The following is a 17,293-nucleotide window of genomic DNA, read 5'->3' as shown; positions in this document are numbered from 1 at the left end:
TCTGCATGCAGCTTATTTGCCTGTCCCGCTAACACCCTGCCACTTCCCTGCCTTTCTTTGTGATGGTGCTCCCCTTTAAGGACAATCAAAGATATTCCTCTATTTACAACAGAAGATGGCCTGCTGATCAATGCAATGCAGGTTTTTGATTGGCTGAAACACTGAGACAAATCTAGATGGGAAAAATTATTTTCTATTAAAAGACTGCAGTTTTATTACATTATATGCAGCACTAAATCTGATGGCTCAGAGCCAGAAGACCTCAACATCAGAGTGCCATGAACTTATCTCTGTCTTTCATTGTCCTTTCATGATTTCAGTCACCTCAAACATCAGCTGGATTAAATGGATTGAATACGATTATGAAGCACAAAAACATTGTACTGCAGTGTACAGTGCACTATCGAAGCTTATCATTTCTCTCATTTTGGTCAGTGAGCAGAAATAATAAAGTTAAAGCTAATAAGGAACAGTTTTGAACGACATGATACAAAAGTGGTCATGTCACTGCCAGATGTTTTATGATGCATCAGTGGCGTGTGCACCTCTGTTTCTGTGTGTGTCATGGTCCGCGCCTTTCTTCCAGTTGCACTCATTCATTTTCATTCCAAACCAGCGAGCCACAAGCCATGTGCTACATCGAAACTTCAAATCTGGATGGAGAGACCAATCTGAAGATTCGCCAGGTGGGTCTTTTTAATCCCTCCCCCTTTCCTTCACTGTGCACCTAACTGGTGTTCGAAGTGTGAATGAATTAATGAATCCATAAGGACACTTGGACACTTTAAGTACATGAAAAAAAAATTTTCAGGGAAAATATGATATTTGAAGCGTCATCAGTGTTCCTAACACCCCCCTCACCTCTGTGCCCCGTGTCTCTCTCAGGGCCTGCAGGTGACCGCGGAGGAGCGCGATGTCGACCGCCTGTCGAGGCTAGCAGGGCGCATGGAGTGTGAGAACCCCAACCGCCACCTCTATGACTTTGTGGGGAACATCCGCCTGGAGGGCCTCAGGTAAAAAGCCACACGAGCAGTCCTCTGGTCTGGCAACTCTGGTCAGTCCTCCACCTTGCTTAAGTGTTCTCCTGTACTCAAGCCAGGGTTTAAGTACTTCGTCTTAAAATAATATTGAAAATCACAAAAAGTCAACTGTCACTTTAAGCCTTGAGTTATGCTGTTTGTATTAATTACATCATAAACCCTTGAGATTATTCTCTACTGTGATGTTCATATCATTCTTAAGCCTAATTGAGGTATATTATCTTTTTAGCCCTTGCCACGGACATACTTTACTGAAGCTCGTAATTGGGTCAATAGTGATGGCCAATTTTACATTGATCGTACCTAACCTTTACTGAATGAATAAAAAAGTACATATGTAAAGCACTTTTCCACACACTCAAAGTGCTTTACAATGATGAGTAGGAACTCTCCTCACCCACCGACAGTGTGTAGCACCTACATGGGTGATGCAAGGCAGACATCTTTGTGCCTGAACACACACCACACATCAGCTGGTGGAGGTGGAGGGGGAGAGAACACAATTTTTAGCCAATTAAATCGGGGCTGGTTAGGTGGTGGGTTGAGAGAGCCTCGTTGGGAATTTAGCCAGGATACCAGGAAACTCCCTATTCATTGCATCGATGCAGGCGGCATCTTCTATAATGCAGTGTCCCCATCACTGCACTGGGGCGCTTATTGCGCCCCCCCCCCCCTCCCAGCTGTCCCAACAACACCACTTCTAGCAGTGACTTAGCTTTCCCAGGAGGTCTCCCATCCAAGCGCTAGTCAGGCCCACACTTGCTTAGCTTTAGGCTTTTGGCAGGAGCAGGGTGCATGGTAGTATGCAGGGTGCATGGTAGAGGTCTTCCAATGTCAATCTGTGATCCTTATGTTCCAGCACTGTGCCTTTGGGTCCAGACCAGATTCTGCTGAGAGGAGCTCAGCTCCGGAACACACAGTGGGTCCACGGCATTGTGGTCTACACTGGGCACGACACCAAGTTAATGCAGGTATGATACACGCTCTGCAGGCGCTGTACCAGGTATGTGCCCCAAAACACAGCATCACACCACCACGCCCGAATCATGTGTCCCTGAAACCAAAGCAAAACCATGTCTGTTACAGACATTTAAAAAATGATGGCTCCTTCAATTTCATCCATTCTTCATCTTCCACTCCCTCGCAAATGTGCCTATCCCAGAATTCTACAAGACCACCCCTGAAGTTGTCCAACGTGGAGCAAATTACCAACTACCAGATTCTGGCCCTGTTCGGCTGCCTGCTAGCCATTTCCATGGTGTGTTCCATCGGCCAGACCATCTGGAAAGTCCACCACGGCGATGCCGCCTGGTACATGGACCTCAATTGTAAGATCAACGCCCTCTGCCCCCACTCCACCCTCTAACCCTATCCCTCCCAAGCACAAAAATTGATATATGAAGAATTATTTTTTAAATGTACTAATTATACTTTTAATACATATGTACTAATCATGTAATAACTGTACGTGCAGAGCCTATCCCAGCATGCATCAGCTGGGGACCTTCTTGCTGTTAGGCAACCGTGTTACCCACTGCACCACCATGCCATGTCCTTCTGATATGTTGTACTTAATTTTTTATTTAGTATACTTATTTGAAATGCACTAAAGTACAAACCAAAGTATAGTTTTACCGTAGTAAATTAAGTACAAAAGCTACTTCACTTGAAACATTTTCGTACACCTAAATTATATATTTAATAAACTTATTTTGATTTAAATAGCATACTATTTTTCACTTGGGCTGTCTGTTTAATATTTATTTGTTCTTCATTTCTCTCAACTTTTTGTCAGTTCATCTTTTTTATTGTATTTGCTTCTGCAAAATGAAAAATTGTCACGTATCTAAGCGTATCAGGACATCATAAATTCTAAAATTAAACTTAAATTTAAATTCATAAATATAATAAGGATGATGTAGATGGACAGTAAATTCCCCTGTCGAAATGCTGATACCAGTGGCAGTCCAATGAATGAAAAGGTTCAGTATCTCAGTGCTGGTGTGTCTTCCATTTTTCTAACGTTCTGTTGTATCTTCTTGTTTCCTGTGTGGGTGTGTGTTACTTTTCCTTGAACAGCTCCAGGTAACAACCATTTTATATCCTCAGCTATCAGTGACTGAGCCCCTCTCTTCACTAACTCCCTAACCCCAGCTCTGCGTTGCTAAGCGTAACCGTACCTAGATAGCTGGTTACCCCCCATCCTGAGGGCAGGTGCTAAGGGTCGCTCTCGCCCCCTAGTGGGACCGCCACTTTTTTTCTTTTCGTTTCAGATTAGTGCCTCGTCCAGACAGCATTCCTTTTCTCTTCCCTCTCTCACTTAACGGGCGCGTTAATCTCTTCACACACTTTGTCTTCCAGTTAAATGAATCTTACTGCCTACTCCTCTTGGCAAACCTCAGAGGCAAGGGTGAGGTTCGTAAGCCGACAAGAGGCTTGTTTCCCCCCCCCCTTGTGCAAAAGCAATGCGCGCCTGCAGGGAGAACAGGCATTTTCAAAATGTCTCACCTGCCTGCTTTTAAAGTTTTATTCCTCCGCAAAGGAAAGCTGCCAGTTTAAGATAATAAGGAAAGAAAACATTAAATATGCATGCTTTCTTTAAAAATAAATTACATCGAAAATTGATGCATAAAGCAGTCTAAGACAACAGCGGTCACAGGAGCTAAAAATAAATGACCCTCCGCAATGATTAAAAGCCAGGTCGAGGCAAACCGCTAGTCTGCGTCGACCCTTAGCTTTTTATTTGCAGTAAAATAGATTGTGGGGTGGGCACAACAAAGAGTATCTTTTCTGTAGGGTGTTTAACACATCACTAAAAGCTTTACTCGCTCTTCAGAATGGGTCTGGGGTAGAGTGTTGTTTTGTGTCACACGGCTTTGGGCTTGTTTTATGTCTTGCTGCCCACTGCTCTTCGGAAGCAGCACATTTTGCTGAGTGCCCTGGTTTGAGGCTAAATTGACGGTGTTGGCTATGGCATCCACAAGGAGAAAAGTTACAGTAGAATCATAAAGCAGGCCTCCGTTTTGAGATCAGTGCTGCGAATCAAAAGCCATGCACAACTGAAAAATGATGAATCAATTCTTTGTTGTTAAATTGAATATTAACTCATATTGAAGGTACTTGTGTTCATGCATGTAGTTTTTCAAAAAGTTAATCCTATTTTCCATGATTTCCAAAACTCTTTCTCCAAATTATCAGTTGATTGTTTGGGCAAAAGGCTAATTCCAGGAATGAATCCACAAATGCATTCTCTGTGGAAAAACTTAATTGTAACCAGTTTATTCAGTATTAACATTATTCAAGGCAAGAAATCAATTAATTTGATTGATTGGTTTTTATTTTTCATTCAATGTCATGAGTCATAAAAATTCCCAGCTCACAGGAGCTTATAAGACACCATTATTTTGAGATAAGCAAATCAAATGCATACACAATCCAAGAGGCACTGACATAAATTAAAAATAATAACAACAGTAATACAGGTTACAAAGTTACCATTAGAAAATACCAAAAGGAAAATAACAACATGGTATTCTAGGGCGTGTCTCAGTGCATGCATGACCGAGCACAAAAAGAAGGCCCTCCCAACTGTGCGTGTGCCTGCAAGCCTAGTTGCACATCCAGTCCATCCACACATTGACACATTGACTACGAGTAAACCAAGAGCCCAAACCTCCACATATTTAGAAAACCTAGTTAAAAGGCTTCACTCCATATTCAACAGGCGCAATTACCCCATTCATGCACTCATCCTCTGCTCTCATCACCAGCACGTGCAAGCGCACACACACCCACATGCACATACACACACACATACACTCTCTGTTCATTAATGTTAATAGCCAAATAATTTCAAATTTGGAATTTATCAGTTGAGTATCACTTGAAAAGGGAAAGCAGAATGCATAATCTCTCACTCGTATGAGTGAATTACTCACTTTGTGACTTTGAATTTACATGACAAATCGTCGAGATTGTACATTCACTGTACACTGTACACTGAAGAAAAGCACCATAGACTGGGAACATAATGGCAGGTAAAATTAATCACAAAGACAGTAATAAGAAAGTTAAGTGTGTCCAGACAGAGGTTGTGCCTATAATTTATATATAATGAAAAGTTATGAATGATAATTTTAAAAATCGATCTTTCTGCGCCTTGTCCCCACTTTGAATCCAGTCCAACATTTTCTGGTCAGACCTCAAACTCACATAACTACAGGTCAGTACTACTGCTGTCTGTTGGTTAAAACATAAAGAAAATCCCTGGTGCTGTACTGTTGGGGACAGTACTTTGGATGAATCCTCCTGCCTTTGTCCTGACAAATCCAATGCTAATGATCTTCCTTCCCACTGCTACCCTTCCTGGCCCTGCTTCTGCTGCCCCTAACACACAGACAGCTTAGTGTTCGTCTGTCCATCCTTTTCCGCTCTCCAGACTGTCTGAGGTGTTTGTTATTGGTTTATATCTTGGGTTGGGAAAGATTTTTTTGAGGCTTCTGGCTGGGGGCCTTCAACCTTCAGAAAGCCAAACGTGTTGCATGGATGTCCTATCCACACATGTTCTCTCTGCTGCTGTTGTGATTGTCAGTTTTTGTAGATTGTCTGCAGGATGCCTGTTTGAATGGTGGTTTGTGAGAACCTACCAGGGAACTCTGTCCCAGTCCATCAGATGGGACTGTACTGTTGGGGCAGTGATAAGGATTGGAATCTAATACAAAAGGGGAGGGAGCAGATGTTGTGTGAGCTGTGGGACAGGCAGATGAAGTGATGATTTACCATTCATCAATGCTACCAGTGCTCAGAAAACTCCAAATAATGCAAGGACATGTTTCAATAACGTTGAAAATGATCCAATCATGGCCTTACTCATGCTGGTCGCCAAGGAAACCACTGCAGTGTCCACAGCGCTCTTCCTCTGACCTCACCCCATTCGTTATGTGGGATGATTTTAAAAAACGGTGATCGAGTGGAAAAAATACAATACAGAGTTTGAGTGAGATGGGAGTTGAGGCAGCCCTTGTTGTCTATGGGATGTTCTCAAATTGAAGGCGCTGCATGTCAGCCAGACCTGCTGCAGTCTCCTGCTTTTCCGGAGTGGAGCTGTACTTTGACCCCATGCACTCACTCTCAACTTTCTAACCATAACCCTACCCCCTCCCCTCCACCATCCCACCACAAAATTGCAGATGGTGGCGCTGCCAACTTTGGACTCAACTTTCTGACCTTCATCATCCTCTTCAACAACCTGATTCCCATCAGCCTGCTGGTCACCTTGGAGGTCATCAAGTTCATCCAGGCCTTCTTCATCAACTGGGTGAGCGAACGGGAATGCTGACTCCATATGGTCTCTTTTCTCCCTGTCTTTCGTGCTCACAGTGACCATCTGTGGCTAGTGTAGGTGAGGTTATAATTGTTCAACCTCTTGTCACAAAATTCAACAAGTGGTACAGGACTGAAACTAAGTAAGCCAATTGAAAATAATGAGATAATTTTAATTTTGTGTGGACAAGGCTACATCAGAATGGAGAGACTGGGTCGATAGAAAACATATATAGTATATTTTGTTAAGAAGGGGACTAAACACTTGCTGGCTACTCTGAGGATCAGACCTGTAACCATATGGTTACTAGTTTAATCCCATTGCTATAACACAATGGCTCCCAATGCTTTTCCTGGAGATCCTGGTGATTTTCATTTCAACCCTAATTTGTACACCCGATTCGAATTATTAACAGCACAATGAGATCTCTATCAGAGCTGTTGAATAAGGTGTGCTTTGTTTGGGTTGGAGAGAAAACCAGGATGGTACATATCCAGAAGCAGGGTTTGGAAACACTGTTATAACACCACACTAGCATTGCCATTTCCATCACTAGAATCTACATATAGCCCACTTTACATTACTGGAATTTAGCAGATTCTTATCTAGAGTGTCTTGCACAATTTTGTTTTACTTAGTATCCGTTTATATAACTGTATATATACTGAAACCATTTAGGTAAAGTACTTGCTCAGGGGTACAACATATCTGTGAGTGTGTATTTGTGTTTAATGCAGAGGTATTCTTCACTAGTGTGTGTTAAATGCCAGTGTCTTCTATATGTCTTTATGTGTCTAGGACCCGGACATGCACTATGAAGTCACCAATACACCTGCAATGGCTCGGACCTCTAACCTCAATGAAGAGCTGGGACAGGTACTAGAGCTAGTCTGCTTTTTTCTTTCTATAATCTGACCAACTTGCTATGCGCAAAAAATATATGCCTTTTATTTCTGACTGAGAGATGCAACAGACAAATCTGAATATAAGCAGTCAGAATATGAAGTCTAAAGTCATTTACCTCTGATTAATGAAATCCTTGCTTTGTGGTTTCCACATGGGTGCCAAAATCTACATCCAGGAAGCAGAGATCTGTGTTCATGCAATAAGAGGGAAGTTAATCAGTGCTACACCTTGGTGCATCACTCAGTTTCCTCCTTCTCCTTCCAGCTAGTCCAGGGAAGAGCATGTACAACAAAGTCACATTGGGTTTATTACTGTTTTCCAATATGTGCAATATACAATTAAAAATGTCAGGTGTCCTACAGCTTAGTGCACTTGACTGCTACATTACCAATTTGCTAAATACTGTTTGATCGACAGCTGTGGACAGCCAGTAGGCAATGCATGCATGCTGGCTTGTATTTTCTGAGCAGAGTCAGAAAGTATTTATACATTTTAGTTCATGTTTTTCACCCTCAAACAACCAATCAGACACTCATACTAGCATTATTTTTTGTGCCCTTAAGTTAAGGCAGAACTCATCACTAATCCATGCAGTCTAATCCGGGGCCTCCTGTATTTTACTATCCTCAGTATAGCGACTTATTTTTCTGGTTGCTTTGTCTTTGTCTTGCTTCCTTTCAGGTGAAGTACATCTTCTCAGACAAAACGGGGACCTTGACCTGCAACGTGATGCAGTTTAAGAAGTGCACCGTCGCGGGCATAGCCTATGGGTGAGAATGCTTTTTATTTATCCAACCCCCTGCTCACGCATGCACTCGCGCACACACAGCCACACACTCTCTGTCACACACACACACACACACACAAACGAAAACATGCACGCATACACACACACACGCATTGACCTCATTAGTGGCAGAAATCTGCATCTGAAGCTCTCCTCCCTTGCTGTCTCTGCTTGTCTGCTCCTCTAGCGCTCAGCTATAAATAACAGGGGGCTTCTGTATGGATGGAGTACTTTGGGATCTCAAATAAAGTTTCTCTCACCATTACCATCTTTGTCGTTTTGATCTGGTGTGTTGTTCTCACGTTTGTTATTTTTGGAGACCATTTCATTGTTAATGTATCATCGGACTTGGAGTGTGTTGCTTTGATTGCAAGCCCTTATTCTGAGATTTAGAGAGGGACAAGGGAGTGTATGCCAGCGTGTGGGGTTGCGGTGTACGTAGTTATATGTATCAGTGGTTGTAGAGAAGGTGTATTGGTTCCTATTGTACATAGAAGTTGTATACTGTACCAGTTGATGCACATTTGTCGTTTGAGAGCTCAGGTTGTGGGTATTATTTCCTTTGGATCAATGCTACACAGGTGCAAAGCAGATTGGCTGATCTATACTTGATCTGTATGGTTTGTCTAATTCCCGGAGCCGATTATAGCATTCGGTCCACATGCCATCAAGATCAGTGGCTCTGCACATCATCTGCAATTCAGGATTCATTTTGTCTCAGCACTGGCCCCGCGCTCACCTCTGAGGCAGATGCTGATGTCTGTTATTGATGAGGAAAATATTCTGAAATATGAAAGATTTTCTTTTACCTAAAAATTGGGGTCGCGCGCAGCGCTTGTAAATATGAAGATGGCGGTTGCTGCCTTTCATCAGTGAGCCTCCAGGCGCCGCTCGTGAAGTCTGAGGGCGTGACGTTTCCGACGTTCGTGGGAGGAAAAGTATCTGGAACTGAACTTTTGGTTTGTTGCCAGCGCCTTTCATCCAGTTCTTACAAGATGAAGTAAAGGCCGGAGGTAATGATGCTTGAATGCCGCGCGGTGCAGTGTGCCGACTAAAAAATACAGTTTCATCAGCTGCAGTTCGGTAAACGTAGAGCTCAGTTGCCCTAGATTTGTTTTTCCCATGCTGGGTTTAGACGGCTGAATATAGCAGATTTAATGGATATGGAGAACAAATGAGGAACAGAAAGGGACTAAAACAAGCCGTAATGCGTTCAGGGAGCCATGCATGCTAAGGGGAGACTGGATACAATTGAATCAATTGTAAACGCTTCGTACAATATGTACAACTTTCCCAACATCCTGTCTGCCAGTTGAGCATAGTTCCTCAAACTGGCCCCCTTTGTAGTCTTTGACCTTGGCCTTTCCGAACGATTGGTAGCGAACATCGCACCCATTGTGTCATAGCAATGCGCAGCTCAGAAACCAGCAGATCTTGAAATTTTGCTGGGGCACATAACACTACGCATGTGCCCCAGACCTCAATGTGACAAACTGCAGGAGGGGACTTTTTCATAAGCCCCCCCCCCCCAACAACCTGATGCATGGATAATTAACTGGCAATGTAATTAATGAAATCATCTCTTGAGTTAAGACATTAATTTGACTTGATGGGACGTCTCTCCTCTTGGAAGAAGACATGGCCAATGGAGGCTTGGATGCTGGTACAGAAAAGAAGACGCTTCCCAACATACCTGTGTTTAGTTCCCTGCTTTAAAGTGTCTATTTTTTGGATCCCTGGTTTAAAGTGTCTGAATTTGGTTCTCTGCTTTGATGTGTCTGTGTTTGGGTCCCTTTTTCAGCACTTTCAGTTGCCTGTTTTACCATGTGCTGTTTTTACGTGCTTTATTTATACTCCTAATTCATATTCCACTGTGTTGCTCCCTGAGAAATTTACATAGGCCACCGTAAGTACATATTAATAGAACAGAATTTTTTATGAATGTTTCTTCCCAATTTAATTCTGCAGAAAACATAGGGTGCTGAACAGTGCCTTTGATTACTGTTTGTTGATTTCATCGTTTTAAATTAATTTTCCTAAATGAATCCCCAAATTTTCCCTATACAATAGATACATTATTGAGGACTAATATAGATTTTAATCTCTCTGTTTGTTCATTTTTCATGAACAATTTTTTAATTTCACTTATTTGTTACCCATTTGGCCTTCCATACTAGGAAAGGAAGCAAGGACAGATAAAACAATCTATTCGAATGAGCCTCATTTTTGGTTCCACCATTTCCTTTTAATGCTCTGACGTGTGTAAACGTGCAGCTGCTCCTACCAACCCCAACCCCTTTCCCATGGAAGCACATAACTGTAGGAAAGCACTTACACAGCCAGAAATGTTTAGGGTATTTGTTTCATCTCATTCCTGTGCCCTCCTTTTCCAGTAGCACACCTGCAACCATCGCTTAGTGTCCCCTGAGAGGTGGGGGAGGCACAGGAATGAAGGGACGGGGCGACAGAAATGGATGTTTCTTTTTTTCACGTGAACTAAGTGAGACTGGCACGCTTGGTATAGTGCTCCAAAAAAAATAAATAAATAAAGCACTAATACAGCACCGCACAGTACTCTTCTGATGATGGCTTGCTCGCCGAAACGTTAGCTGTGTTCTATTAAAGCTTTATATATTTTGGAGTACTATAACAGGTATGCAAGTCTCATGTTTTTTCTAGTTTTAATACACTTTTGACTCTGCATCTTAGCTATTGGGCTAGTGTGTGGACATTACAAAATCTTTTTTTTTTTTTTTTTACACGAATCAACCACAGCAGTTTTGCATGCACATAATAAAAAATTCCTGTTTGAGTGATGTAATACATTACATTAATGTTTACGAATCTGTAAGAGCATCATTGACTTTTATCGTAGTGTTCATATGGTGTTGTGTGTGTGTTTGTACATGTATTGCTTGTGTCTCTGTTCTGTGTGAGTTTGCTTATTGTTACAGTTCTCACCAGGTCAATTGCAGTGTGCTTGGCTGGAGTTCAAACCGCATGTTTAAATAGCTAGACCACTGAACTGCATGTCAACTGGAATAGCTAATCCTTATTCCACATCTTTAGATAGTCGTTCCAGTTGTATGCAGTTCTGTGGCCTAGAGGTTTAAACCTGAGGCTTAAGCTCCAGCTAAGTACACTGCAACTAACCTGCTGTATTTGGCATCCGTACTGTGCGTACTGTCTGTCTCAGCCCTGTGTCAGTCCTTGTCTGTTCTAGTTGTGTTTGAGTTTCCTCTTATTCTCAGTGCATATGGTCTGTCTGTGTGTTTTTGGTGATGTCACATTTTTTCACTCCAGGGACTAACACTGATGGTAACATAATGTAATGTATGACAATGCTCTTTCTGAGAACACACAGCAAGTCTGTTTGTCCATTCTCCATCCATCTGACCATTATCTCCTTATCCATGTTTCCTTTTGGCTTTACAGCTTGTCCACGTCTGTCTCAGGAAGTTACAGTTGCATGTTCTGCAATCGCACTGTTGCATGTTCAGTTTGCTGAGTGCATACAGTACAGTTGTGTGAATGTATTTACTGTATGTAGTTTCTTCTTGCATTATTTTCTGTACTTCTCAGCATCTGTCTTTGGCTCTTTTGTTTCTCTTTCTCTTCCCACACTCTCCTCCTTCACTTGCAGTCACCGCTCAGATGAGGATTATGGTTATTTTGAGGATGAAGGGTAAGATGGCCCCTGTATTGCACTTCCTGCTTAGTTGTACATTTGCTGCTTTGCTCTACATTTTGCTCTGCTGTCCAAGGGTGGAGATATAGGCAGTGCAGACAGTGCAGCTGTGCTGGGGCCTGTGGTCTGGGAGGGCCCACGATCCTCTTGTGGAGAGCTAGCCCTACATAAAAAAGTCTGTCAATCCTTGCATTTTAGACACTCCTTAAACAAAATAACATGTTTTAGTAAAACCATAAAAACTATAATGAGGGTGGTTGATGGTACCAGCCTAACTTGTTGTGATGTTTGTTTCAGTGACCATTGAAGGCATACTATGCAGGATTTTTACCCTGAAAATATTATAAAATAACTATCTTTACGCCAATCTCTGTCTTTACGCACTTTCACCAAATTGATGGACCGTTACCTGTATTCGTTATTCAAAAATGCGTTCAGGACATTTCTGGGGCATCCCGGGGGAGACTTTGATTGTAAACACAGGACTAAAGCAAGGCAAAAGATCCTGCATAGTAGTCAGGCACTGTCTGGGCTTATTTTTGTTCATGGTTCTGTCTACCTTGACTGACTTTCTTAATAGCTTACTCATACAACCCAACACATTGTATTCTGTAAAATATCTAGACCTAATGATGAAGTGTGTGCACGTGTTTGCATGCGTCTGAGGGGGAGTGGGGGCCCGTAAAAAAACTTGCACAGGGGCCCATCTTAGCTAGCTTCTGCCACTTATGCTTCCTGTTTCCCGTTTTGGAACTTTGGAAATGTACTTGGTGGTAATAGCACTTTGGAGTGTCATTTTGCACAGTCAGTATATCCTGTCATGTGCTGCTGTCCTTATGAAGAGATAATTACAATTATGCTTAAGGCTGCAATGCTGGATCAAAGAAATCTGAGGAATTTTCGGCCTGGGTTTGTATAGTGATAATACTGTGGTAGTATATAGTGATAGTGATGGTGTACACTAGATTTTACATCTTTTTTTGTGAATGAAATATACATGGGAAAAAGTTTTTTTTTCAGTATTTTTTTCAGAATTCACGTAACTCAGTTCAAGCTGCCTCCCCTTCTAAAAGAATTCAAAATAAAATGGATAACCATCCAGAGTGAAAAAATTGCCTTAAAATTCTCGCCTGCAGGTTAATGTTCTGTCAGTACTTAGTATGCTGACATAGAAACGACCACATTGACACCCAAGGCAATACATTACAAAAGTGCTCTTTCAGTTATCAAAATGCTCGACTTGGAAGCTAGTATTGGAAAAAATATCAAAGAAATACTTCTGCTTCAATGGTTGTAGTTTTCACATTCAATAGAGCCAGTTAACAGATGGCGATCTATTTAATTTGTCTGCAGGGATGTAAGATGTCAGTGATGAGAGGCCCTTTAAACAAATCGTGAGAAACTCTCGAAATGGCAATGCTATGGTCAATTTATTCTACTTTTTTTTTTGTTAAGTGCTCAATAACTCCAATAACTTGTATTTGGTCATTAAATAAACTCTTTCTGTGCAGGAAGTCATCTTTCAACCATTTATTATCTGACACAGCTTCTTTTAAAACTCCTTCCTGTTCTGCTTCCTGTTCAGAGTGGTAATCAAAAAGATCATTACGGGATCTCAAATTCTGCTGAGACCTCCGTGACAATGTACTATAGTTTTGGGGTGACTGTTTAGTCAGCAGAACAGAAGGATTTTTTGTGGGCTGTTGTCTATACTGTACATGTAAACCAAAGATAAAATAATATCTGAGGGATTTTTTAAATAAAATATAAATAATTTATGGCACCAGTGGGGGGAGGACTGAAAACCCCTTATCTCATTTGTCAGAACTGAGGGTCCACCAACTGCTGTTGGGGCGACGACTCTGACATCAAAGTACATGTCTGACACATGGTGTCCCACCTTTGAAGAACCATTCCCAGTCTCATATCCCTTCCTCCTCCTTCCTACCCATTCCATGCTGCATCTCATGCATTACCATTGACTGCTGCTCTGAAAATGAGTCCCAGTCCATGCATCGTTCCCTCATCAGTTTCACACCAGATGGTTAGATTGCCTCCAAGCAGGTGCAGTGGTGTGCCTATAAGACTGACTCCAGGAAGAAAATCTGTTCATTCTTTTAAAAATGGCCAAGACGTTGTGCTTGCAATTCCTCTCAATTTGAGTGGAGTGCCGATTCTAGATCCAGAGCGGGGGTTTCAAATTCAAAATGCCAACGGTTTCTTTCATGTCCTTATTTTGAGTAAGCTCTGCTAAGATACAGTTTTAGAACATTTTTTAATTGAATATTGTCTGTAAAGCAATTATTAATTTATTAGAAGTGCATCTCGTCTCCCAGGAACTTATTGGTGCTTTGTGAGACAATGCTAGGTTGTTAAATGTAAACAGATGCTTTACTTTTAAGTGCAAATGTTGCTCAAACCAGATGAAAAGTGTCTGTCTGTTCCCGAAACCATTGAGCTGAACTGACTGGAGATGATCTATGAACAAGAGGACTGCAGCATATGTGTGTATATCAGACAGTTATATCAGTTATTGGCAGACCCATGTTGGGTATATGCAATGTTATGCATATATTGTGGAATATATTGTCTGTCATTCCATTCAATGTCAGCTTCCCTGATGACTCACTGGTCTTGTTTTTGTCTCTTTTTGGTTCTGATTGCCCACCATTCATGATTAATTCCAGAAATAGAAAGAAAACGGATGGCAATGCTTTGGTTTCTTGGAGATGAGTGCTTGCAGGGGAAAAAACAATATTAATTAAGCAAAATCTGAGACCCATTATGTAAAGCCGTCTCATTTAACCTAATAATCTTCAGTCTTCTTGTGTACATTTCCCCTCCCATTTCCTGCTGTGTGTTTCCTACAGACGTTTCTCTTCAGGGCGGTATATTCATGAAGTTGTGTGTGTGTTCTATTCATTAACAATGCTGTGTAATATGGCTGCAAGCACATGGCCTTGAGGAAAGCGTGCTTTAGTACACGGTCGCCTTTATATTCTTCTTCTAGTTCTATTGTATCTCATACTTAAAACCTGTTTACGCACATCCTGTGTTGGCACTGACCTGTGGATACACGGTCTGCCCCCCATGCAGAGCAAAGTTTCACAATCCTGTCTTCTCTCTCTGGTAGACACACTGCGCAAATGGCCGAAGAGGAGGGATTTAACGACACCAGCCTGCTGGAGAACCTTCAGAGCGGCCACGTAAGTTTGACCGCCGATGAGCTCTGTGCCCAAAAGAGCAAGGGAGCCAGAGAATTATTCCCCTGAGCCGAATAAATTGCACTACTCTCAGCTGGAAAGAGACATTTTCAAGGAATGTCTCTGTAGTTGGACCCACCTATCCCACTCCAAGTAAAAATGACATTGTCGCATCAGCCCTGCGCGATATCCTTAAACTCATGTCGTTGACAAAATTAAACGTACGTATTTTCTGTATTAAACGTACTTTCTTCCGCAGTTTAACAAGATGACCGCATGTTTTGTTCCCCTTGATTGCTTCTGTCTGTCTGCGTTTTTCTGAAAGAGCGAGACATCGTTCTGAGAGGGAACCGTGAAGTGTCTGTCAGACTTGTGTCTGACCCCTGCATTTTTAAGTAGTTCTTTGTGGTTTTTCATGACTTTGAGGCACTGTGATCACTAACAACATCAAATGTTTAGTACATGGCTTGAGGGGAAAAGACTATGACAATAACAGCCCACAGGTTGTCACATTGAGTTACCAGAGATATTTAAAATGACATCAATATTTGTCTGGAAAAAGAGGAAGAATGGAATGGTGTCTGCCAGGTGTTACACTTATATCAGTGGCTTATAACGCTTTATATGATGTTTTATTCATAATGTTCATGTTAAAATCTTTGTCTTATGTAAAAACCATCTTATTTGTTTGGTCCATTTCGGCGGACAAGTTCTTGATAAATCCGTTCGTATCGCATAAGTGACCGGATGAGGAAAACTGGACTGTTGCCCTGGCTGCATATTGCTCTTGGACGGCCTCTACACTCAATCAATATTTCATATCCCCCTAACGCTGTCATTAAAAACAGAATGGCACAGTGTCACAGGGGTGTCACCCTGTCTGATTCAATTGGCAACAGAAACCCATTGCAAGCAGACAGTGTTTGATGTCTGGTCAATGGAGATTTTATGGCATTTGGCAGGTGTTCTTGATGCTAATCTGTTTGGAAAGATTATCTCTTGCCAAAGATACGAGGCCGGAGGGAAACGGCCGTAAGATTAAAGTGATACTGCTATCCAGTTGAAGATCCTGTTTTATTTATCGGCACAGTTTGGTGAAAAAAAGATATGACCTCCTGCACCTTGATGTTCAGCATCTTGACCTCCTGCATCTTGATGTTCAGTAACTTTCCTGCTGGGTTAACAGCTCCAACCATGTCTCTTGTCAACCTGACAATGTTATTAGTAGTGTTGAGTTAGTAGTTTCTGCACAGTGTATGGTTTTCACTGTAGTCTGTGTTTTTGTTTTCAGCAAGCCTCCAGCTAGTCAATAACCCTGCATCACACTCGATACTGTTGAGTACCTGGCTATATTAATGACCCTGAAAAGGACTGTGTGTTTTTTTGAGTGTGAGCATGCATGTGCGTGTTCTTGTGTCTGCAGCCCACTGCGCCCACCATCCTGGAGCTCATGACCATGATGGCCGTCTGCCACACTGCCGTACCAGAGCGGACCGGTGACGAGATCATCTACCAAGCGGCATCTCCAGGTGCGACCACCCCCACACCCCCCAAAAAGTATCGACTCTCCCTCTAAAACCACTTCCGCCCCATCAGCTCTTCGTAGCCCCGGAGTTACTTGTGCTATCCTCACCTCGAGAAGCATGTTCACCCCTAAAAACAATCTGGACTGCCCACCCTCTGCACTACCAGACCCACATCTTCCTGTACACTCCACACCCAAGGATCACCCACCAGCACTCCACACCCCCAGAGCCATATTCTCCACCACGTGACATTATATCAGTTCCATAAGAAAGTGATGTGTGTAAAATAAGTAGTAAAATACCAGGTTGTCAGGACTGCCTACAGCCATCTAGCCTAATAATATATTAAATTGACCAAATCTAGAAACTATCTGCTTCGAGACAAGTGCGAATGCGTGCCTATTAATACTGAACTTGAACTCTGAACACTGAGGACGGAGTGTAGCACAGTGGGTAAGGAAATGGGCTTGTAACCGAAAGGTCGCAGGTTCGATTCCCGGGTAGGACACTGCCGTTGTACCCTTGAGCAAGGTACTTAACCTGAATTGCTTCAGTATATATCCAGCTGTATAATTGGATACAATGTAAAATGCTATGTAAAAGTTGTTAAGTCGTGTAAGAGTCTGCTATTGAGTAATAGGAGAGTGTCTGCGTTGGAATTAAAGGGGCACTGCCCTAAATGTCAATGTACATGGAAAAAAACTTATTGTGGCTAGGAGCTTTGATAAATTATGAGGAAAAGTATTTTTGGAATTTAATTAGGTCATGTATAACGTCTAATCTACCAGAACCACCATCAAAACAGTCCAGCTGGCAAATT

The 17,293-nt window shown here is 42.1% G+C and overlaps 1 protein-coding gene across 6 annotated transcripts in view; it reads left to right on the top strand.

The window, feature by feature from the left end:
- The window catches only part of LOC135259660 (probable phospholipid-transporting ATPase IA), a 111,674-nt gene that overhangs the window by 42,139 nt on the left and 52,242 nt on the right, over positions 1-17,293 (top strand). For 2 of the 6 annotated variants that reach the window (XM_064344256.1, XM_064344255.1), the window contains exons 8-17: positions 617-686; positions 886-1,013; positions 1,900-2,011; positions 2,203-2,361; positions 6,217-6,357; positions 7,162-7,239; positions 7,951-8,039; positions 11,700-11,741; positions 14,878-14,950; positions 16,371-16,476. In XM_064344256.1, the coding sequence (XP_064200326.1) occupies positions 617-686; positions 886-1,013; positions 1,900-2,011; positions 2,203-2,361; positions 6,217-6,357; positions 7,162-7,239; positions 7,951-8,039; positions 11,700-11,741; positions 14,878-14,950; positions 16,371-16,476 (998 nt within the window). Of the gene's footprint in view, positions 1-616; positions 687-885; positions 1,014-1,899; positions 2,012-2,202; positions 2,369-6,216; positions 6,358-7,161; positions 7,240-7,950; positions 8,040-11,699; positions 11,742-14,877; positions 14,951-16,370; positions 16,477-17,293 lie in introns of all 6 variants that reach the window. The other 4 variants (XM_064344258.1, XM_064344257.1, XM_064344259.1 and 1 more) reach the window with 3 other exon arrangements.

This window comes from Anguilla rostrata, chromosome 7 (genome assembly GCF_018555375.3).
Source record: "Anguilla rostrata isolate EN2019 chromosome 7, ASM1855537v3, whole genome shotgun sequence".
Lineage (NCBI taxonomy): Eukaryota > Metazoa > Chordata > Actinopteri > Anguilliformes > Anguillidae > Anguilla > Anguilla rostrata.
This window is presented reverse-complemented; position numbering and strand designations above follow the sequence as displayed.